This window comes from Rattus rattus, chromosome 17, assembly GCF_011064425.1.
Source record: "Rattus rattus isolate New Zealand chromosome 17, Rrattus_CSIRO_v1, whole genome shotgun sequence".
Lineage (NCBI taxonomy): Eukaryota > Metazoa > Chordata > Mammalia > Rodentia > Muridae > Rattus > Rattus rattus.
The window spans coordinates 33487471-33511553 of record NC_046170.1 but is presented as its reverse complement, the minus strand read 5'-3'; the positions used below and the strand labels follow the sequence as shown (position 1 = coordinate 33511553).

The following is a 24083-nucleotide window of genomic DNA, read 5'->3' as shown; positions in this document are numbered from 1 at the left end:
TACATTTTTTCCTCTATGTCCAATGTTTCTGTTTCTGATTTCTTTGCCTTTAGCTCTTCCTCCGTTTCTTCTTCCACAATTGAATGACATCTGCATGCCATGTTCTGGACTAAATTGGAAAATATTTATTGACTTCTTATGAACTTCAATGGTTATTACAGTGTTTTAGATTATAGTTTTAAAATCAGCTAAACATTTCAAAGTATTTCCAAATGACTTAGAAATACTACAAAATCCTGGTCTTCAAGGCTGGACGCCATGCTGATGACTCTCTGTCACCATCTAGAGGTAGTGCAAACATATTGCAGGCCCAGTACTTAAGGAAACTCAAGGTCAAACGTCATCCCGGAAGTTGGGGCTTTGCAAATGTTTGTGTATCTGTTCTGCAGGAGAGATTGGACACTTTCACCTGTACATGAAAACAATCGGAATTTTGATTGCTATATTTATAGTGTTACAAGAAATGAGTCTCAGACTGAGATCCGTTGAGTTATAAGAACCGGAAAGACACCAAAGTGGATGAACCACCTACGTTAGGTTCATAAGGAGGTTGAGGACCTCATTGGACGGGCACTCAATGACTCCATGTTGATCGAGAAGAGATTAAGATTAAGAACTACACTTTGTATTCATGTCATCACCTTGGCAAGACCTTCCTCACCTCCACCCTGGGAACATCTAGACCCCTGTCCTAACTGTGTATATGGGGTGGTTAATATTGACCGACAGTTTGGCAGGATCTAGAATCACTTAAAGGTGAGCCTCTAGGCATGGCTATGTGGCTGTTAGTAATCTAGAAGATTGGGCTAATAGTTGAGGTGAAATCCTCACTCTGTGGTTGGCATCAGGCCCCAGGGGGGTTGAATCTTAGATTGACTAAAAAGGAGATAGTAAGCTCAATACAGGTATTCTTCTCTCTGCTTCCTATCCTTGGACACAATGTAATCAGCTGCCCATCTCTCCTGATGTCATGAACTGTATCCCTGCTAACTATGAGCTAACACAAACCCTCCCTCTTTGTCTGGTACTTTGTACTTTGTCACAGTCCTAAGAAAAGCAGCTGATTCGGAGTGGTACTGGTTCATAGTTAGAGGACAGAGGGAGACTGCTTAACACTGGACATTTATTTTTTTATTTCTTTATTTTATTTATTTTTTTTTATTAACTTGAGTATTTCTTATTTACATTTCGAATGTTATTCCCTTTCCCGGTTTCCCTTTCCCCCCTTCTCCCTCCCCTTTTTTATGGGTGTTCCCTTCCCCTTCCTCACCCCCTTGTCGCCCTCCCCCCAACAATCTAGTTCACTGGGGGTTCAGTCTTAGCAGGACCCAGGGTTTCCCCTTCCACTGGTGCTCTTACTAGGCTATTCATTGCTACCTATGAGGTTGGAGCCCAGGGTCAGTCCATGTATAGTCTTTGGGTAGTGGCTTAGTCCTGGAAGCTCTGGTTGGTTGGCATTGTTGTTCATATGGGGTCTCAAGCCCCTTCAAGCTCTTCAGTCCTTTCTCTGATTCCTTCAACGGGGTCCTGTTCTCAACACTGGACATTTATAATGCCCATGTCCAAACATAGTAGCCCTTAGACTAAGACGTAACAAAGAATGTGTAACTTAGAGCTGTTTCCTCAGAGTCTAACCTTGAACTTGGTCACAAAAAGAGGGGGCCTGAAGTGATGTGGACATTTTTTTTTTTTTTTTTTTTTACAAACTCATCTTAGTCCCAGGAACAACATTAGCCAGGGACACAATTATTATGAACTGATTGTGGGTAGACCATTTGTCCCTCCAGTTTCCTTTTGAGTTTACTTGGTACGGTGACTTACAGTACCATTGACCCCAGTCCTTCTTTCTTGTTCAGCCTGTTGGCTAGTGACATGGTGAGGTGAATTTTTTTTTACTGTATGTCTTTGATGTCTAATTTCCTTTAGTATCTGGTTCTTCCACGAAGTCACCTAAGGCACTGTCACCCCATGTCATAATCTGCTGGAGGCTCATCTCCGGGTCCTCCACCCAGTGTCTCTTGGCTCAGAGCGGGAGGCAAGTTTGATGCATATGTAACTTAACATAGAATGTGTTTTACTTGACATAGTGCACAAAGTAATGGAACTATCTTCCACTCTTACCTTTAAAGACTACTTATGAAATGCATAGAAAAATATACTTAGTTCTTAAGATAATCTTTAGACAGATCATTATGATCCCATGTTATAAGACAGGGGCCCTCAGGAAACCCCAGTGATTACAGAACCCTGATGTGTCTCACTCTGAAGCCACACCCTCATCCTTCCAGCACCTATTCCCCACATTCTGTCTCCACAGCCCATGTTTACCATTGTCACTGTTGCAGTCAGTGAACTGGATCGTGCCTATTAACCTATCATGTCTACGATTGGCACGGACCTCTTTTTAACTGGCATTCAGGGAACTGAGCAGGGCTGTCTCTTGTTACCACCCTTGGTCTAAGATCTCTATCCTGGCACACCCTGATGCTGGCAATAGTAACCCAACTTTCTCCTCTCTGACTTGCCTCAGGACCTCTGATCTGTCTACGTGCTCACCAGGCTTCCCATTGGCTGATTTGGGGAGCTGATATTCCCTATCTGCACATAGCACACATTCACCACATTCAGCAAAGTCTGATGGTTTCTTACACCCAATATACCTGCAGGCTTTGTACGTCTCCTGCCAACACTCCAGGGCCCTTCTCATTTAACCACCAGATGGATTTGTGTCTGACCTGCTTAAGACTTCCAGCATAGCAAAAAAAACCCCTTCCTACTTCAAGCTCTTCGTGAATGCTGTGTCCCCTCTCTTAGTTGGTGGACCCTAGAGCCCTCTTTCTTGTAAACAGACCTACTATTTGGGGCTTTTCTCCCCTCCAGTGGCATCTCTAAGAGATGTCTCATGTCTGACAAGTCTTCTCCCTCCTCTCACCACTGCATCCTCTCTGGCTTAAGAGCCTGTTTGTGCTCCTTAATGATACTTGCGACCACATGTGTCTCTTACTGTTTTACTATAACTCAGCTACCCAATGAAGGTCTTTTCCCTCTGGCCTATGAAAAAGTATTTCATTCCTCACTACAAACTGTAGAGATCAAAAGAATCAAATGCATCGAGGGACTGGCTAGCCCTACAGAATAGGAGGTACCGCATGGCCACCACGAGCTGTTTCTTAGGAGTAATACAAAGGGGTTTGGGTGTCTCGGGACAAGATTCAACTTGTGAAAAAAGAAAGTGTGGAAAAGGCCATCTCAGAGCAGGGGTGTGCGGGGAGGGTTCGCACACTGGGGACCGTGACTAGTTATTCGCTGCACAATGTCCATTCTTCAAGCTGCTCTAGATGGACTAGTTACTGGCAGGATTCTAGGCAGCTGGGCGACCTCGAGTGCATCCAGTTTCAGGTCCATTTCTTCATCAAAGGTTCAGGATTTCCACCTGGTCGGGGAAGGGCCAGGGATATGACACAGAGAGAAAACTGCAGAAAGTTTCCTATAAACCCTGGGTCTGTTCACCATCACCAGAAGACGTTTCTCGCCTCTTACCTGAGCCTCCAGCGTCTCAGCTCATCTCTCAGTGCGCCTGAGTTAGGATCCCAAGGCGGACCCAGAGGGCAGCCCTCCCTCTCCTGGCGGTGCGTCCGTCCCTCCCTCCCCCTGACTCCCACCCGGCCTCCCCGCCCCCTCTGTCCCCTCCCTCGGAGCCCAGTCCCAGAAATCCCACGCCCTTTGCCGCACAGGAGCTCGGACGAACCCGGGGAAGCCTCGGGTCGCCAATCACGGCGCGGAGGAGAGGCGGGCGCTCGGCTCCGGCGCGCTGGGGGAGCCAGCTGGCGCTGCTCTGCGCGAGCCGCACACAATCACTCTGATACCGACACGCGCCCAGATCCGCGAGCATCACCGTCAGAGCTCCCTAGCCACGGGTGCTGCAGATTCGGCTCTGGGAGCCCCTCTGCACCCCGAAGCGCCGCAGGCCCGCGTGGCCAGAGCAGGGAGGAGGCAGGCAGGCTCCAGTGCTGCCATGTGAGCGACCTTGGTGACTCGCACCTGGCGCCACACCTGGGGCTCCGCTGCCCTCGGGGGACAATGCGCGCCTTCCGCAGTCGCCGCGTCCGCACCTGACCATGGAGTGCGCCCTCCTGTGCTTGTGCGCCCTCCGGGCCGCGGGTCCTGGGCCGCCGTGGGGGCCCGCGGGACTGGCGCGTCTGGCCAAGGCAGGTGCCACCACCGAGGGGCGCGCCGCACAGCCGGGACGAGGGAGGCGCCCGCCCCGCGGCGCTGCTCACGCGGCGGTGTCACCCTTTTCTTTCTTGCAGGCGCTCCAGCTGTGCTGCCTCTGCTGTGCTTCGGTGGCCGTCGCCTTAGCCAGTGACAGCGGCAGCAGCGGTGGCAGCGGATTAAATGATGGTTCGTATTTGATCTCTATGGGTACTCCACCATCCCGCAAGGGCTCCCCGCTAGCATCTGGTCCCCTTTGTGTTAGAGAAAAGAGCACTTCCTAACCTGGCAGGTGTGTCTGTCTGAGCGAAAGGCTCCCTGGTTGGAGAGGGGAAACATGGCAAGGTCTGTGAGCTTATCAGAAAATCAGTGCCTCGAGCTGCAAGTCACATAGATGAGAAAATAATTTCCCTCTTTCACAGATGGCTTGTTAAGAAAAATAATCCGAACTTAAGTAAGAAATTAGAAAGGAAGTGGGTACCGGGTGGGAAATTGATAAAAGGCTCCTTCCTTTCCTTCCTCCTCTGGGAAAGCCACAGATTCAGGTCGAGAGAGGTGAGCGTCCCCCCTCCCCTCCCCGCTACCCCACCACCACCACCACCTCTGCCCCGTTTCCCCTACTACCGGTTTCCCACTCTCTTCACTGACTGGACTTGGATGCCCAAAGATGAAAAGCCCTAGCACAAGATACTTTAAGTCCTTCTTTCCCCTGCCTCTAAAGTCCCCCAACTTTAAAGATCCATCGCAGGCTTCGGTTTTCTCATTTATTAACTCCACAGAACTCCCTGAGAGGGAAACCCTTGTTCTCAGGGTTTCCCACTGTCTGCAGGAAGACAATTGATGATTGCCCAGGGCTCTTTAGCAAGACTTTATTACAGGCAACATACATTTCTTGGGATTCTAAATTTTTCATCTTTCTAGAGTTGAGTCCACTTGCCCTGACACAAGGGCTCATTCTGGGATTGAAAGCTGCTAGAATTATGGGCAAAAGCTTCCAGAGAATGGGTGTTCCGAGGACAAGAGACCCAGAGATGCTCTGTCAGAGCCTTAAGTTTCTAAAACTTCCCTCCTATCCCACCAGGATGTAATGGCCAGGGAACCCTTCTGTCCCAGGCATGGCCTGTAAGGACTTCTTTATTTTGTTTTTGGAGACAGAGGCTCATGTAATCTAGCTACAGGGAAGATGACTTTGACCTTAAGATCCTCCTATCCCCAACTCCTTAATGCTGGTTTCACAGGCTTGCCCAACACACCTGGTTCATGTATCGTTGAAGAGCGAGCCCATGTCTGACAAGAACTCTGCCTACTGAGTTACATTTCCCAGCCTCTGAAAGGACCATCAGTAGCTAGCACAGCACATCATTTTATTACAGAGGACCTCTCAGCAACCCCTTTCCAAGACAGGACTGAATGAAACCAACAGCCTGTTTGTTCCTCTCTTGGAAACAAACTTGTAGAAGGTGTCTGGGGTAGGTGGGGGGAGGGGTCTGGATGATTTGGCAGACACCCCACGTGATCTTCCAAGGAAGAGCAGGTGGAGTTTCAGATGGTCGTGCACAAGGAGGTAAGAAACACACACTGTAGAAACTGTCTGGAACATATGTCGGAAAAGGTTATTATGTTGTTAGGTATGATTGGTAGATAGGGAAAGAAATGGGTTTCCCCTTTAATAAAAAAAAAAAGAGAGAGAAAGGCTGGCTTTAATCAAAAGCTACATACCTACCTGCAGAGCAAACATATCAGGAATTTTTGAGAACTAAAACTCGTGCAGCTCAGTTTTAAGGGAAAGAGAAGGGAAATGCATTTTTTTTCTTTTATTTTCTGAAAATATGTCAACGATAGGGTGTTTCTAGTTTAAAGGAGAGAGGGAGAAAATGAGAGAACCATGAAAGAGTTGACCACGCCTTAAAAGTCACAAATGGTCCAGAAAGAAACAGGGCAGGGGCGTGTTCTTGTCCTGTTGGATGTCTTTGCTAATTAAGCCCAATCAGAATACTTTTAGACTGTCGAGAATTGATCCCTACACACTGTAAGGCTCCCTGACTGACCCCTTAGCATCTTTTGTTTTAGTTTCATTGTTGTTGTTGTCTGTTCAAGAAAGGGAATTCCCCCCACCCCCACCCCCTTTCTCTTCTGCAAGCCAAGGACCCAAGTGACTCAAACATGCCTCTTAGTTGTCCGGAATCTTTCTAAACACTTTCCAAATTAGTTTCCCATTCTGTGCCTAGAAAGTGGAAACCCAGAAGGGTTGTTTTTTCTTTTTCTCTCTGTCTCTCTCTCTCTTTTTTTTTTTTTTTTAAATTCACACTGGGCATGCTCCACATCTTCTGGGACGATGCTTTTCATTTCCAATGTTTTGTGAAAGAAAACAGTGTACTGACTTTGCTCTTTCCCACAGCAAATTGTTTCCTCACTGCCCACCTCCCCCTACACACCCCCAGATCACACAGCAATTAGTGCTGCTCAGGGGAGCCAGGGGGAAGGCATTTTTAAACATGCCTTTCCAGGTGTCCCCGATCCGCCACACCCCCTCCAACAAGTCTGAGCAGTTCAAATCGTCAGCCTCTACCTGGGATGCTTCTGAGGGCTTGGAGGCATGCTTTCTGCGGAGCTTGTACTTTAGGCCTCGGGTGAAACAGAAGAGTCCCGGGTGGAAGGTGTTTGAAATACCAAGGGAGACCCAAATCCTGGCAGGAGTAGCCAGCCTCATGCACTGCAAGAGGGAGCTGCCTGCCCCTTGTTAATGCATCAAGGGAACCGTCAGGAACAACATATTTTGTGTCATTCACACGTTAAACTCCACTAGGGAAGTTTCCAGATTCAACTTAAACAAGACTATCAATCAAATTCGCCCTTTATATTGATTTGTGTCAACAACAACAACAACAACAATAATAATAATAATAATAATAAACAATTACATACAATGCTCCATGGCTAATATATGAAGGGTCCCTGTGTTTCTTTTCAGACTGAGTATTGACCTTTCACCCAAATATCTTTGAAATTTATCAAAACTGCACTTAGCTTTTAGTTTTTGTAGGATTTGTTTTTGTTGTTGTTTTTAATGCTAGGCAAGGGTTGGCCCCAGCTGTAGCCTCTGTAGTTTAATGCAGCGCAGGTGAGGCTCTCTGAATTCTCTTCACTGTTAGGTGCACGGAGCGAGGATTTTTTGTGAGCTTTGGGGCAGGCCGCTGGAAAGTGGCCCTTTGGCATCCTGGGCTCTGGGTGCTGACAGCTAACTTTTTCCGTTCCAGATTACGTCTTTGTCGTGCCAGTAGAAGTGGACTCGGGCGGGTCGTATATTTCGCACGACATTGTGCACAACAGGAAAAGGCGATCGGCACACGGTGCCAGCAGCTCCGTGCACTACCGCTTTTCAGCATTTGGACAGGATCTACACTTAGAGCTTAAGCCCTCGGCGCTTTTGAGCAGTCACTTTATAGTCCAGGTACTTGGAAAGGATGGTGCTTCAGAGACTCGGGAGCCTGCGGTACAGCAGTGTTTGTATCAGGGATTTATCAGAAATGACAGCCTGTCCTCTGTTGCTGTGTCTACGTGTGCCGGCTTGGTAAGTCTGCGCCGTTCTAACGGAGCTCGTCCTTTCGTGTTTTGTATAACTTGAATGAACAGATGTCCGACGCATTAAGCTCCCTCTAGCCAATGCTACACATTGACACTGTCAGCTTTGATACGTATAATAGTACGGATAATTATACATTAGATTAATTGAATTAATCTAATCTGGTCTCTGGGAGAAAAAAAAAGAAAATATAATAGAACTTTAATGAGCATTTAGAACATTCTTTTGATGTTTAATGGCCTGGGCCCTTTCATTCTCCATGTTTGAGGCGATCCCCAAGGAAATTAATTTGATGGATGCCATTCGCTTTGGAACGTCTTGGGAGACCAGGCATTCTATAAATCTAACCGGCTACATGCGTCTCCATTGCTTTGAAAGGGGGGAAACTGCATTTTGATCTAAAATTGTATTCAGCAGCTTGAGTTACCCTACCTTCAACATGCTGAGATCAGGGTGGGGGTGGGGGGTCCTTTGTTTTCCTTCTGGAATTCTGTTGGTGGTGTGTTAGTTACAGAGGGTGTCCTCTTAGAACAGAGGAGGAGTGTGTGGGACTGGCAAGATAACGCATGGCACTCAGGGAGGCAAGACGTTTAAAAGCCCTTGGGACAAGCCTGATTTCCTTTCTGTATACTCTTTCTGTGTCAAACACTGGGCCAAGAGTATCCATGTAAACTGTATTGAGAATGCAATCAAGTGTACAAGGCAGTAAATGACACCGTAGGCTTTCGTTTCCTGTTGCCACGGAACAGTGTCTCAGACTGACAGCAGAGTTGGTATTGAAGACACGTGGTGATCATGCCGTGGCATGGCCGGAAGAAGGAAAATCTGAGAAAGCCTAGTTGGGAGTTAGTTGATGCTATACATGTGGGATACAGCTTGGCCAAGCAAGAGGCGTGGCTTTGGGAGTGGGCTGGGGTGAACGAGGGCTCCCATATTCTCAAGGGTTAAGATTTTTTTTTTTTTAGTTTCAAGGTTTTTTTTCTCCCCACATGCTACCCTGAAATCCAGCCAAAACCATAACCACAGCCATCGTATTCTTCAGTGTATTTAAATTCCAAAATAAAACGAGTTAGCAATACCCAGCTAATCTGGATTCATTTGAATGATCACTGTCTCAGAGACTCCCTGGGTGTTATGACAAGGTTACACACACGTTTGCACACACATGCATGGGCACATCTTAGTTTTCATCCTTTGGGGTGTGTGTGTGTGTGTGTGTGTGTGTGTGTGTGTGTGTGTGTGTTTAGTCTTCTACTGGGTTTTGGCATTCTCCTTGTGTTTCCCACTCTCTGCCTATTCCAATTTCCAAAAGTCTTCCAGGGTCGCTCCCTCCACCACAAAGCCTTAAACCATCTCATTCCAAGGGCTCACAATTAACAGCTGTGGACCCAGTTCTCATTATCAAACCAGCACTGAATAGTAGGGTTCTCCTGGTACCTTAGTTTCCTCATCTCTAGATCCAGGACTACAGCTGATGAGTTGGCTCAATAGGTAAAGATGGCTGCTGTCGAGCCCTGTGACCTGGGCTCAATCCCCTGGGACGCACATGACGGACTCTGACCTCTGCACGCATGCTGTTGCAAGCCCACACCCACACACGTACACTACGTATACAAAATAGATAAAGGTGTTAAATGTTATAGAAATAGAAGTGACTGCGGAAATGTCACCCCAGGCTTATAGGCAGGAAATGATTTATGTGTGATGTGCTCCTTTAGTCTCAATGTCTGCTCCTTCTTACAGAATGCAGCCTCTCCACATTTAGCACTCAGAAATTCTGCTCTTTGGGAGGGGCAGGAAGTCTGAATTGCTAGCTCCAGGATAGACATCAAGTTATCTTTTCTGGGGAAGAGGTTCACTTTTGAACTGGGAACAAATTACCATCTAAGGCTGAAGAATGAAATAGGTTAAAACTCTCTAGTTTCCACAAGTATGAAAGAAATAACTGACAACGGGGGTCTGCCCTGTGGAAGGCGCAGGTTGTCCCTACTCTGCAAGAGGTGTCTGGACTTAGTTATCTTGACATCACTGGGTCCTGGTTTGTTCTCATGAGTGGTGTGAGATGATCTCTAAGATTTTTATAATTTCCAGGCATTTGACTCCAACAATCTAATTTGGTCACCCTGGTAGAACCTATTTATTAAGAGGCAGGGGAACAACCAAATATATTTGTCCTTGAGTTTGCTACCACCCCCCCCCCATAAAACACCTATGGAATCCAGCAGACCACTTAGAACCAAAGTGAGAGAGGATGGAACTCTCACTAGCAAGTGGTGACCCTGATCCACATTAATTTCATAACCGTGTGTTGAAGGGTGGTGTCTGCATAGAAATGTTAAAGTGCACATACAGAAGATGTAAACGAAAAGGTCATGGGATAACTTGACTAATGTGTACAAAGTTTACACCCATATATGTGAGCCTAGATCAAACAGGACATTTTTAGTGCCTGGAGAAGGGAACTCAGTTGTTCCTGTCTACCACTGCCCTAAAGAAATTCGTGGTTTATTTATGCTTATTGAAAATTGTTACATAGAATCATAATGTACTTCCTGGTATGAGGACCCCATGATGGTTTTGTTTGTTTGTTTATTTGTTTGTTGTCTGTTGTTGTGTTCTCATTCTGTAGGGTACATGCCTAAGAGTAAAGTTTCTGCGCTCCCAGGGTAGGCATAGGTGAAGCTTTAGCAGGTGCTGTGAATCAGTTATCCAAAATGGTTGTGCCAATGTACACTTCAACCAATAGTATGTGAGAACATTCTGGACACTTCCTAGTCTCGCCAGCACTTGATACTATCTGCCTCTCCCGTCTCACTCATTTTACAGGTGTAAATTGGGTACCACACTGTAGCCTATGTCTTTCTGATGGCTAATGGGGTGAAGTGCCACCTTAAAGCTTATTGGCCATTTATGTGTTTTTAAAATAATCTTTACTATACATAGACAAGATACAGAATACATCTTTCCAACTTAAATAATGGTGTGTGCTCCTTTCTCAGTGAATAGAAACAATTCTAAACAGAACACCTTGATAGTAACGTCTTCCTACTGTGACTGTCAAACTCTGACATCATCTATTTTGTTTTGAAAAAGCAAGTCACGTGAGAACCACTGGATAAGCACAGAGAACAGCCCTGTTTTCCCTCTTCTAGCTACCTATAGATACTGGTAAGCATTGCTGGCCAAGAGGGAGGCTCTTAACTCTCCTAAGGTTAATTGACAGATGTGGCGATGGATTGAGAACACTGTAGATGTTCCAAAAGTTCAGCAGACAGCCTGATGTCACTTGTTGGAGTGACTCGTCAAAATGTTAGCATGCCGCAAGAGCCATGCCATTCTTCATCCACTCATGCAGACACCGACAGGACGTGGATGGTACTGTGAGACGAGATACCTTCAGGTAAAGCCTGGGCGTTCTTAAGAGTGGGGCCAGACCATTGGCTTCACGGTCACTTTACATGTGATCGCCATCTCCCAGCGAGTCGCAGAACATATTAGGGAAGTAATCTGTCACCCTTAAATGATCTGGCAAAATGCCAATGGAACAGCCTGCTCCCACCTAGCCTGCTAGGGAAGCCTCAGAAGACAAGCTGAAGGGTAGTAAAATCACAGTAGTGAAATACATGTATTTTTCTTGTAGGCAGGAGGAAGGTAGGCGTGCACACTCCAGCTGGAATGTTTCTAGCAGGGGATTTCCCTGAACGGTTCAAAATTACCCAGTGTTTAAAATATTTCTGATGCTTTTTTTTTCTTTTTTTGGAATGTACACTTACCATACCAAGCTGACAGAATTCGCTTTAAAGAGTTCAGGGGGTTGTTCCTTACCTGCAATCATTTGTAGAACTAGGAGCAAAGGAATCTTACAATCCATTAGGTTTGCACGGCACTCTTGGTTCTTAATACCAAATGACTGTTCTGGGTCACCACTGCCCATTCCCCTGGTGACCTTAAACTTGGCAAGTGTATTGGGATTGCAGCCTTTGTCATGGAACCCTGGGGTCACATCGTAAGCCAGTCTACAGCTGCCTGCCATAGCTGTTCTTTCTCCTCTATGAAACCTCCTCCATCCGCCCTCTACAGTGACGAGGAGGGTCATGACCATCAGCCAACCCAGGCCCCTGGAAGGAGACCTCACCTTCCTGTCAAACTAATCAACTCTGGAATCTCACCTACGATCCTTAGTTCTCTTTTCTGTCAGACTTTGTCTTTCTTTGAAGATTTTAATGTTTTAAAACCCTCTACTTTCAGGATCCTTCTGTGAAAAAAAAAAGTGACTACAGAGTATGACCCACTGGATTAGCTTTGCCTGAGGTGCTAAAGGGCTCCTTTCCACAACACTGGAACTTGAACCCAGAATCATAGTTTTCCTGAGCGACTCTGCTGTGTTTTAGTATTTGAGAACAAGTTAACTGTGAGCCCTTGTGTTTGGGAATGTGTGGGGAAACCAAATTGGTTCCATCATCCAGTGGCTGCTTATCACTTCTGTCCTGGCAGACATTTTCTGAGTACAGTGGGTAAAGCCGTGAATGAGGAGGACACAACCGCCATTAACCTGCCCTGACAGAAGTGCCTAACCTTTTATTGGAAAGCAAGATGTGTTTTGACTCTCTGTGTATTGAGTTAGTACCGGCATACACAAATGGGCACTGTGTGCATACACTGTCCAAAATGGCCAGTGGAACATGTTAGATGTGATTCCTAGAACAGGAGTCCCAGGCAGGCATGAGTTACCACATGGGTGCGGGACCCCAAAGCCAGGTCTTCGGCAATAGTCACAAGTATACTTAACAGGTGTGCGTTGCTAAACCATCTCTCCAGGCTAGTGTCTAATGTTTTGAGACTGTAATGGGACACTGTCCATCTACAAAGCCCATGCTTTGCCATGTACTCCAGTTTTACACACACACACACACACACACACACACACACACACACACACCCACAACCTGATTTTTTTAAGCAAGTTTAGAATTCATAGCTCTGCTTGGCTACACATAGCCCATGGACTGTGGATTAGACACACCTGCAGGAGAAACGGCCACGGGCTCTTAGATGTAGAAATTCTCATCTTACTCTGCACTAAGCTGTGGCTCATAAGAGCTCAGGAACAAAGCGCCCACAAGCTATAGCTTCAGAAAAGGGAGAGGCTGGGCGAGGTGGTACCGGATGGCACCCTTCAGTACCACAGAGTGTACCAGCATGTCCGTGAGTCAGAGAGTCCTGCATCACTGACAGATGCTTAATTCTGTTTAAGCCTAGACTTTTCTCCATCGTGTTGGGTCACGGGTATTTTTTTCCTCTAAAGAAGATCTCTACATAGTTTCTTGGAGACCAGACAGTCATGGAAACAGTGCTTTTCCCCAGTTTTGTACTGTGTCCCACGTGTGAAAACAACCTCTAAGGCAAGAGCTTCATGCTCACCGAGCTTAAAGAAAGTTAGGCACCCAGGCTGTCCGCAAATGTCCCATGTAGCAGAGGAAGATCTTGAAGTTCTGATCCCTTTGCCCCTGAGTTCTTGAGTGCTGGAATAGCAGAAATACATCACCATGCCTGTTTTTATGTAGTATTACTGATTAAGTTTGGGACTCTGTGAATGCTAGCCAGGTACTCTACCACAGCAGCTACGTCCCAAGCCTTTTCCCCTGTGTGACAGAGAGAGATGGCGAGTCTTACGTGGCCCAGGCAATGCACAAACTTCCTATGTTACTGAGGCTGACCTTGAAATTCTGGTCCTCCTGTCTACACCTCTGGAGGTGTGCCACCACATCTGGTTTTCTGTAGTACTGGGGACTGAACCCAGGACTCTGTGAGCTAAAAGAATTCTATCAACCAAGCTATGCCCCTGGCCATTCTATAACTTTTAATACACTAACATGCATTTTGAATCTCTAAAAGATGAAATTGGTACTGTTCCTGTTTTAGAATTGTACTTCTAACTGACATATTAGACCAGGATTCCTGTTTTAGCATAAGAGAATAATTGCCAGGCATAAGATACTTTGTATCTGACATCTCTGATGACCATGCGTTTGTTCTAATTGGAGATAATATATTTTTGCCTAATAAACTCAGTCTAGACCAGGCTCCATTTTATACATGTCTATCAAGTGAAAGCATACACACACACACACACACACACACACACACACACACACACACACACACGGTCACTGACCTCGTGTGTCCATTCAGCTCTATAATGCAAAGGTCTGCTGACTTTTGATAATCTCCACAGAGACTGGCTGACCACAACGAAAGGCTGCTTTGTTGTTGTTGCTGAATCTTCTGTCTGGTGTTGGCATACAGGTCCCCACTCCCAGCTGTATTACAGGCTCCAGAAGAGCAGTTATAACAACCAAGGCTACCTCAAGGGTCCCTTCCATTTGTATCCCCTGCTTACCATCTAACTTTGTCACTCGCTTTCTTTTAGTTTTCTCCTTCCTTTGTCTGCTCCATGGCCAGCTGCCCTGAAGTCACCTGTGTCTTTTCTTCAGTGGTGGCCTTTGCAGCCTGTGAGGGCTACAGTGACCGTTCTCAGTTGGACCTGGGTCCCTGCAAGGAGCTTTCGAAGCAATCGGATATGAATAGGCGGCAGGGAGCTTCGATGTCTCCTTCTCGAAAGTATTTTATAACTCCGAAAGCTGTCACCGAGTTGTCTGTTGCTGGTCACCACCTGCCAAGTTATCTTTAGAAAGCCGATTTCCATTCATGAAAGGGCTGGTGTTAAATGCCCCTAGCCCGTGGTTCTGCCGCTTTGCAGGGCCTTGCTAGCTTTGCAGGGGTTGTTGAATTACATCTACCCACTTGGAACTTCATGGTCACTTGAGAGGATCATGTGAAATCACAGATTAGGACTGGGTTGTAGTTGCGTGTTTTTTAATACAGGCTGACCCAAATCAAAGATGTTTTCTTAGGCTATTATTCAATTCATCAAGGGTAAAAACACCCTTTTATTTTCTTGGCTTTTCTCCTCTGGGTTCTTCTAAGACATGATTTGTGAATAGAATTATTTGCTTTTATCAACGCTCTGAGCAAAAGGCCAAACCAAATTTAAAAAAAAAAAATTCTTTTCCCTCCAAAGACTAAAGTTTTTGCAGGGCTTGGGGGAGTAGGACTCTAGAGTCGCTAAGACAAGCCTGAGGGGTCTCCCATGAGAGTCAGAAGGGCCCAGCCTCCCTTTGTGCTGCCTGTGTCATAATATAGCCATTAAGCACCATTCCTTCTGGATGGCTCTGCCAGCTATACTCCAGGGCGCGCTGGGCGGTGGGGCATCCTGGGCTTGCTTCCTGAAGCCTCGGGGCTTCTTTATCTGTTCAGTAGAAATGGCGGCTGGCAGAGGGTGAGGAAGAGGGTGGTAAAGTGCTGAATTTGCCATACAGTAGCAGCTCTGCTGGATTGTTGACTTTGAACTACGAGGTGGTCTGGGCAGGAAATGGCCCTTGAACTCTCCCCCCAACCCCCCCCGACCAAATCCTGAAGCCTCTCCAGGCAGGCCTGTCAGAACAGGAAAAGAATCTCTTTGGTGTTAGCAACCCTCTTACTGTAAAAGTTGGGAATCTTGCAGGGGAAGGAAACATTTTATCAAGGAAGACAGAATAAAAAAGAAGGAAGCTGATCAAGGGTGAAGAGGAGAGGAGGAGGAGGAGGGGGAGAAGGAGGAAGAGGAGGGGGAGGAGGAGGAGGAGGGGGAAGGAGGAGGGGAAAGGGGGAGGAGGGGGAGGAGGGGGAGGAGGAGGAGGAGAGGGGGAGGAGGAGGAGGAGGGAGGAGGAGGGGAGGAGGAGGGATCAATGGATAGGTCACAGTTCAGATTTGTGTCTTCAGAAGATCTGGCTCCTCCCGCGGCTCCCTGCACAGTCAGGCACATCCTCATACATGTGAGCTTGAGCTCCACTGTCAGCTGATGACCTCATGTATGTTAGGTGGCAAGGAAGATGGATGCTCAAGATGGCGTCCCCTGCAGGATCAAATTCCCTAACGTAAGAATCTGATTCGTTACGAGCCTAGGCGTTCTTGAGTGCTAGCATGGCACCAGGACAGAGTAGAGGTTGAACGTCACCAGTTAGGCACCCACCAGGGCCGTTTCTGAGGCTGTCTGCTTTATTAAACCACAAACACCCAAGTTTTACCCAGAGTTGGCAGATTATTCAGAAGTAGGACTCGAACCTTTGTATTGACTTTTCCAAGTCTTTTGGAAGTGCCTGGTTAAAAAAAATAATAATAAACAACAAAAAACCAGAAACAAAAAAAGAGAAAAGACAAAAGATTGTCACTTCAGATCTTAAATGCTAAAATGTTGACTGGCACTTAAATATTATAAAAACCTATTGCTTGCCCTGTCTTCCTTCCAATAGCCCAGGTTCAAGGGCTTTTGTGAGTGAATGTTTGCACCAATAATCATTACTGTTCAGGGTTACTAGAACAAGTGACGTACAGCTTACCTGAACTACTTGGGACTGCAGTGTTTAGGCCATTTTATCTCATTTCTCTGTCTCTGTCTCTGTCTCTGTCTCTATCTCTATCTCTGTCTCTGTCTCTCTGTCTGTCTGTCTGTCTCTCTCTCTCTATATATATATATATATGTAAACGTATATATATATATATGTATGTGTGTGTGTATAATTGTGTGAATGCATGATGTATGTACATAGAATTGGTTACTTTTCTACCACTGTGATAAAAATACCATGAGCGACATCACTTATACAAGGAAGGGTTTATTTGGATTTATGGTTCCTGAGAGAGAAGGGTCCATCCTGACAGGGAACCATGGCAGCAGGCAGCAAATATGGCAGCTGGAGCAGCCAGGAGCTCACCTCTTGAGCTGCAGGCAGAGATCGGGAGGAGTGAACTGGGAACGAATGGCTTGAGGCTTTGAGAGTTCAAAGGCCGCCTCCAGGGAGGTGCTTCCCCCAACGAGGCCACACCTCCTAAACCTACCCAACCAATACCACCAACTGGGCACTGATTGGTCAGGTACCTGAGTACTATGAGGGATATCTCATTCAAACTACAACACACACTCACACACGCACACACACACACACACACACACATACACATATGCACACATGACATTTATGTATAAGCATGTGTATATGTATGCCTATGTATATAAATACACATGTTTCCGGCATGGATTTAATCTACCTATCAATCCATCCATTTCCCATTCTCTTTCCCCCTCAACTTGCTTTCTCTTCCTCCCTCCTTCCCTTCCTCCTCTCTTCCTACCCCTTTCTCTCTCTTTCCACCTCCCTCTGCCTTCCCTTGTCTCCCACTAGGATGCTAGCATTCAGCAAAGCTGGGTCTATCCAGATCATCCAGCTGTGTACTCGCTACCCTCCTCCATTATCCCTTCCTCCTCTTGGCTTCCTTCTGCAAACAGGGCCTCCTGAGTTCCAGGTGATTCAGACGCCTCATTGGCTTCCCAACTTATTCATCTCAACCCGACTTACCCATCCCTAGAGCCACAGATGTGTCACAGGTCAGAACGGGTATGTGTGGTCTGGGATTTATGGTCCTTTACAAAAAGACTCTGAGGCTTCGTTGAATGGATGGCTGTGCTCATCAGAACAAGAAGAACACAAAATCCTTCTTTTGCTTTATATGTTCATGGATGAGTTGACCCAGAGGGGAATATTTATTTGTACGTGGATGTGTTGTATATTATGAGTGTGGGAGTGTGAAGGATTGTATTCACTGATATTTGTATTGAGGTATCTTTGTCGTGGTAGCATGGAGATATTTAAAAAAAAAAAAAAGGCCTGGTTTTGGAATTGTATCATTTTTAAAATTTTGGTCATTTTCAGGCCCTCCCTCAAGTCCTCAATGATCCACCTCCACTCCCTTCTCACCCAATCTACTGTCCCCTTAAAACACACAGAAGTCCAGTCCGACTTACGCCGCCTAAATACTCTTAGGTGTGGGCCATCCCCTCGAGTGTGGTCATCCTACTAGGATCACATACTTAGAGAAAACCAACTCACTCGGCAGCTCTCAGTTGCTAATAGCTTCCCAGCCAGAGGTTGGAGTCCATGCTTACCTCCCCACTGCAACTTGGTGTTTTGTCTGGCTTGAGCTTAGAGAGGACAGGCTCATGCTGTCACAACTTCTGTGAGCTCATATATGTATCTGCCCTGCTGTGCCCAGAAGACATCATTTTATTCCTCTGTCTCTTTCTCCTCTCCTCTTTGGAGATAATCCCCAAGACTTGGTCAGTGTACTTATATCTCTTTTGGTTTTGGTTTTGCCGTTGCTGTGAAAATAAGTATGTATCTTCAAGGCTGTCAGTTGCATACAGAACTGTATTTTATAGGAGGTGGGGCAGAGAGCCCCTTCCTTACAAACCACTGACAATCAGATAACAGGATATTAGCTATAGCCAGGGGTTGGGGGGTGGGGAGTTAACATGCTTTTCTTGGCATGTGCCACCAAGTGCCATTGTCGTTATAACCTTAATAGTTCCATCTGCAAAGCTTCTAAGAACTCACTTCCTCCTGGTTTTGCAAGGGCCCAAGGCAGTGGCTTCAAAGAGCTCCCTCCAGCAGAACCTATGAGCTGAAAAGAAAAAAAAAATCACATGGTTTCCCACCATACACAATAAACAATTCAAGAGAAAGTGGTGCTGATTAAATCTTGGACGTCCCAATAGAAACAGTCCTAATGATACTGCTACACACTAAGGCTTTCATGACCAAAAATATTTGTTCACAGCTCATATACAACACTGTCTACAAACTCAGGAGTTTTGGTTAAAGCCTGGGAAAAGCCTGTTCCCACAGCTTGGGTGGTGGTTGTTGTTTGTTTGTTTGTTTGTTTCGTTTTTGCCAGTTATAGAGCAGAGTATACTCGAATGCTCTAGTAGAGGTCTATTGAGTATTCTGCCTCGACAGTGTGGTCACCTCTCCTGGAGGGATGGCTTTGATATATCTAAGGCTTTTAACTTCGGGAGGATTCTTTTGATGGCTTATTCATGCCACTCAACTTTGAAATACACAGTCTGCCCTTTTTACCCATCAGTCACAGGAACATGCCTTCTACTATAAATTAGATGTGGCCGTCATTGATTTATGAGGAGTCAGCTCTGTGCGCCCCCTCCTTTGAGGGGCAGCCCTTGAAAGGTTGAGATAAGCCGGTAGGGGGGTTTATGTCAGCCGTCTTGTCAGGTTCTGTACCAGAGCAGGCTTTAGTGTCCTGAGGTCATCCCGTGAGCCCTCATTGCATTCCGTGTTTTACTTTACCGCTTCCAGGAGGCATGTACAGGCTAACTCAATGTTGATTTCTCCGTGAGCAGATATGATCACAAATCATTTGTATTGTGGGTAAGTCCGTGGGTCTGTTTTATGCCTATCAAAGATAAGACCGAAGTTAAATATGGCTTTCGTGTCTTTCTCTGCAGCCTTGTAGATCAGGGTTCTGCAGTCCTCCCTTTGCAGTAAAACTCACTGGCATAGGATGAAGCCCTCCCTGTCTTGTCAAAGCCTTACTTCTGTATGTAAGATGTATACGAACTGGTGCTCAATACCACATGTTTAACACTACCACAAGGAGTAACCAGAGAAGCCTACAACAGTGGGTGGTGGAACAACAGAAAGATTGTGGATACTCTTGTTCAGATCCTAGTCCAGACCCCAGAAACAGAAAGTTTGGTGATAAGGCCAAGACATCCATGCACCCTTTTAAATTATTTTTTAAAATCATAGCAATCTTTTAAAGATTCCCCAGGTAGTCCTGAAACAAAGTCAAGCTTGAGAGTCTCTCAGGTAGGTAAATGCCATGGATTTTAGATACCTCAGCACCTCAGAAATAGCTTGTGTAATGGTTTAAGATGAGAGAATGACATGTTAAAATGCTTGCGCTTTAGAAACAGCCCCTCTCCCCACTAGTGATGCAATTTTGAGGAAACAATTCTTTTGGATAACATTTAATATTTCATGTTAAAGATGTTGAGGAAGAAGGCCACACCTCCTCAACATGGAGGAGGTACATGGGAGATCTTCTTGTCCATAGAAGACCACCTCAAGTGTTGGACCTTATTTTCTACCTTGAAGTGGCATCTTTTGCTGTTTCTTGCTGTCTACACCAGGCTACTTGTCTCTAACAGGATGGTTGTTTTTGCTGCCTACACCAGGCTAGCCGTCCCTCAAATTTCCAGGGATCCCCCAGTCTCCGCTTCCTATCTGGCAGTAAAATGGATTAAAGACACAAGCCATTGCACGAGCTTATGCTGGTTCTGGGGAATCTGAACTCAGACCTTCATGCTTTACCCACTTCTCTCCCAGCCCCAGCATTTGATTTTAAAACAATTTTAGGCTCATAGGAATTTGCAGGAATACTACAGAGAGGTACTGTGGGGGAATAACTGACCAACTGGCAATACTTTACTTGTCTGTAAAGTGGAGACTACAAGGAAAAGAGGGCCATTCTATTAAAGAGCAAACGTCCAAGATGACCTCCCATTACTCCTTGGCTCTGATATACTTGCTCCCTCTTCTGGTTCGGAGGTCACTCACTGGATCTAGTTGCTACTTAAGGACGTGATTTCACAGAATATGCTTGCAAATCAGTTGGCCTTTACATGGGGGACATTCTAGGAAGGTCTAACCTCATCAAGCAAGCTCTTTGAATCTGGGTCTAGTTTGTGGGCAGATGTCCCTTGGACTCAGAGGAAGAAGGGCTTAGCACGGAAGAGACTCTCACTTGTGGGTTCTGGATACAGAAGGGGCCATGTCGCAAGGCGAGGTCAGCCTTCCGGGACTACAGTAGTCTTTGACTGTTAAACAGGAAGCAAATAGATGCACAGCAAGCAAACGGCAGCTCATTTCAGTTCTCCAAAGGAATGGAGTTCTAACTGCAGTTTGAAGAGACTGGAAGTGGATTCCTTTACAGAACAAAAGACTATGGCAGCGCACCGTGCACTTCTGACTGGAACAGTGAGCTGGCAAAGGACTGTAATAAGCTGCTTATTTGCTGTAATTTTTCTTGACTCAAATACAAACCTCTGAGGCTTATTCTAGGGCTGGCGTTTCAGGCGAAGGGCAAGCCACGCCCCGTTTAGGCTCATGGTAATCTTGGACCATCTGCCACCAACCTTGTGTGGCAGGTGAGGTAAGTGGGTGCGATGATTGGTCTGGATTGTCAGCCCGTTGAGATTTAAGATCACCTGGGAGAGACACCTCTGGGTGTGATGTGAGGGAGCTTCCAGAACAGGATCAACCAAGGGGGGAAGGCTCCCCATCAAAGTGGGTGGCATCATCCACTGATGGCCCAGAAATAAAAAGTCTGGAAGAAAATCTGTGTGTCTGCCTGTCCTCCCCATCCACCACTGGTAGCAGGCAGTATGGCTTGATCGGCCTTCGGATGTGGACATAGCACCAGTAACCCCCTAGGGGCCTTCCTGGTTTTCAGTGCAGACTCAGGACTGTCGAGACCCCTAGCTTCATTGAACAAGTTCTGAGTTGTGTTTCTCCAGTCAGCAGATAGCCATTGCTGGACTGTCTCTATGCCAAAAGCTACTCAAATGGTCCATTTTATCTTATGCTCTCTCTCTCGCTCTCTCTTTCTCTCTTTCCCTCTCCCCCCTCTCTCCCTCTTCCCCCTCTCCCCTCTTCCCCCTCTATCCCTTTCCCCCTCTCCCCTCTCTCCCCTCTCTCTCCCCTCTCTCTCCCCCTCTCTCTCTCTCCCTCCCCTCTCTCTCTCTCCTCTCTTCTCTCTCTCTCTCTCTCTCTCCTCTTCTCTCTCTCTCTCTCTCTCTCTCTCTCTCAGGTTTTGTTAACCTAGGGAACTTTACTTAATAACAATGATCTGAGAAGAAGCAGCCAGTTTCCTTACATACTTGCTTGGGAAATTGTTCTATTAGTGTAGATTCTTAGTGGAATACTATTGGTGTTAGGATGACTATGCTTTCTTTAAGAAGGAATATCTATGCTTCATAGGGTATCTGGTGGCATTCCAGGCCTTTGCCTATTAAGCACCATTAGCATCCCCCAATTGTGCTGGCCCAAAGTGTCTCATAGACTCTAATGGGCCACATTTTACTACAGTCCTAACATGCAATGGCTTCATTAAGAAAAACATTCACACGCGATGGATTTTTAGAGTATGCATGCTATTGGTTTCAGTGAGATTACCGCTTTCAGGCAGCTTGAGAGTGCCTTCCCCAAAATACCCAACACTAGAAATGTTTCAGATTTTGTAGGCATTTTGTTTTTGTTTTTGTTTTAATTTTGGAGTATTTGCATAGGCTTACTGGATAAGCACTTCTAGCCTCCAAATCCCAAACTCAAATCCTTCCAATCTTGGCACATTTTTGAGCATGACGTCCAGCTTTAAACTTATTATGAAACCACGTCTGCCTTGTAGGGCTATGGCTGCTCGAGGCTGTATGGATAGTGCAGTGGGGTGGGAGTTGGGTGTTTGCTGATGCTGCAGAAATAATGCAGAGGCCCTGCCGAGGCCACAGGGATCTGCCGAGGCCACAGGGATAGTACAGGGGGCTGGGGAGCTGCTGAGAATCTGCAGACAGTGCAGTGGCGTTGGGGCTAGTGGATTGGTTGGCAGAAGAAAAAAATCTGGGGATGTTTTGTTTGTTTGTGAGTCTCACATGTCACCCCAGACTCCTGGAAACAATCCGCTTTTTAAAGTCGGAGTAGAATATTTATAAGAAAAGTCATCCTTGCCTTCAGCCTAACTAGATGACTATAGATCGAAACTGGGGGCTCTATTCCTGTGTTTGTAATTTTCCCAGGATAAAATTAAGTGCCCTCTGTATTCTCTTGACCAATAAGAATGGGAACAGTGGGCAGTTCTGGGGACGACCCGGGACTCTTTTTCTCTTGAGTGTGCTCTTGTGGGTATCATTGGAAGCTGAATGAGAAGTCCCTATCTGTTCATGTAAGAGGGACTTGTGCACTGTCGCTTCCTTTGCAACATCTCTGGTACTTGATGGGACTTGGAGCTCTGCCATGGTTAGAATGTAGAAGCCATGGGACCCATGTTCCTGTTGACTTAATATTTAAAGTTGTCTCATCCCATCATTGCCAATGGTGACACAGTGATGTTTAGTTTGCTCACAGCCCATCTGAAATATTCTTTATAACTATTCGGGGTAAGGAAAGTCAAGGGCTCTTCGTATTTTCATTAATGATTGTCAGTAGATGACATTTCTCCCACTCCTAAGTACTTCCTTTATTCCATCCATCCATCCATCCATCCATCCATCATCCATCCATCCACCCACCCACCCACCCACCTCACCATCCATCCATCCATCTCTAACCAAAACCATGTATTTCTAGCCATTATGTATTTAATAGGCATTAGGTAATCTTTGATATTTCTCTTTGTATTAGACTATGAGGTTATAGAATTATATCATTCCTAAATTCTACAGTATTTTAAGATGAGGGTGGAGTGTTGATGTCATGAATTTAAACGCAGCAACAGAGAGTACAAAAAAACCCCATTAAAATAGATAAATGTAATAAAAAAGAATAGTGCAGATGAAATGGCCCAGTAGGCAAAAGCATCTACAGTCAAGCCTGATGACCTGAGTTTAATTCCTGGGACCCACAGGGCAAGAGATAATGGAGTCTTCTGACCTCTATACTTCTTCTGTGATAGTCACACACACACACACACACACACACACACACACACACACACACACACACGTGCGCGCGCGCGCACACACACGCAAATTGAATGTAATAAAATCAACATCATAGTTAAGAACTGTTTAAAAGAACCACAGGGAGGGATGTAAGTGACAGAATAATGGGGCCAAGTAGTCTAAGAGATGCCTTTGCTCAGGAAATCTTGAAAACCAGGAAATCTTAGCCCCGCCCATTTAGAGCTCATCATTCACGAACAGATCAATGACAATACTCCCAATCTTGCTGACATAAGTGTCTCTCTGTGGTCACCCAGCCCAGTACTCCTACCTGAAGCCTCACTTTTGCCTCTTAGTTCCTCTGTTGCAGTAACCCCGTTACTTCACGTTCCTCTTCAGAACCCTTCACCATTTCCACTGAGAAGAGAAAATAGTCTGAGTTTCTGAACATGGAAAGACCTTATGTGATCTGGTCTCTTCACCTAACTTCCTATTTTCCTCATCCTTGTGCTCCCCAGTGTGGCTCGACATTGCCTCTGCTGCCTGTCAGGATTCTAAGAGTCCCTGCTTCAGTGACTTTACATCAGAATGTTCCTTGCTTCCCTTGGTTCATTGTGCAAACGTCATCCTCTCAGAAAGTGCTTCCCAACACTGCCTTCACTCCTCGAACTCCCCTT

General features: G+C 46.0%; 1 protein-coding gene across 1 annotated transcript in view; it reads left to right on the top strand.

The window, feature by feature from the left end:
* Positions 1-3914: 3914 nt before the first annotated feature.
* The window catches only part of Adamts18 (ADAM metallopeptidase with thrombospondin type 1 motif 18), a 144847-nt gene continuing 124678 nt past the window's right edge, over positions 3915-24083 (top strand). The window contains exons 1-3 of the mRNA XM_032887990.1: positions 3915-4208; positions 4311-4401; positions 7470-7783. Coding sequence (XP_032743881.1) covers positions 4119-4208; positions 4311-4401; positions 7470-7783 — 495 coding nt within the window. The 5' untranslated portion in view covers positions 3915-4118. The remainder of the gene's footprint in view (positions 4209-4310; positions 4402-7469; positions 7784-24083) is intronic.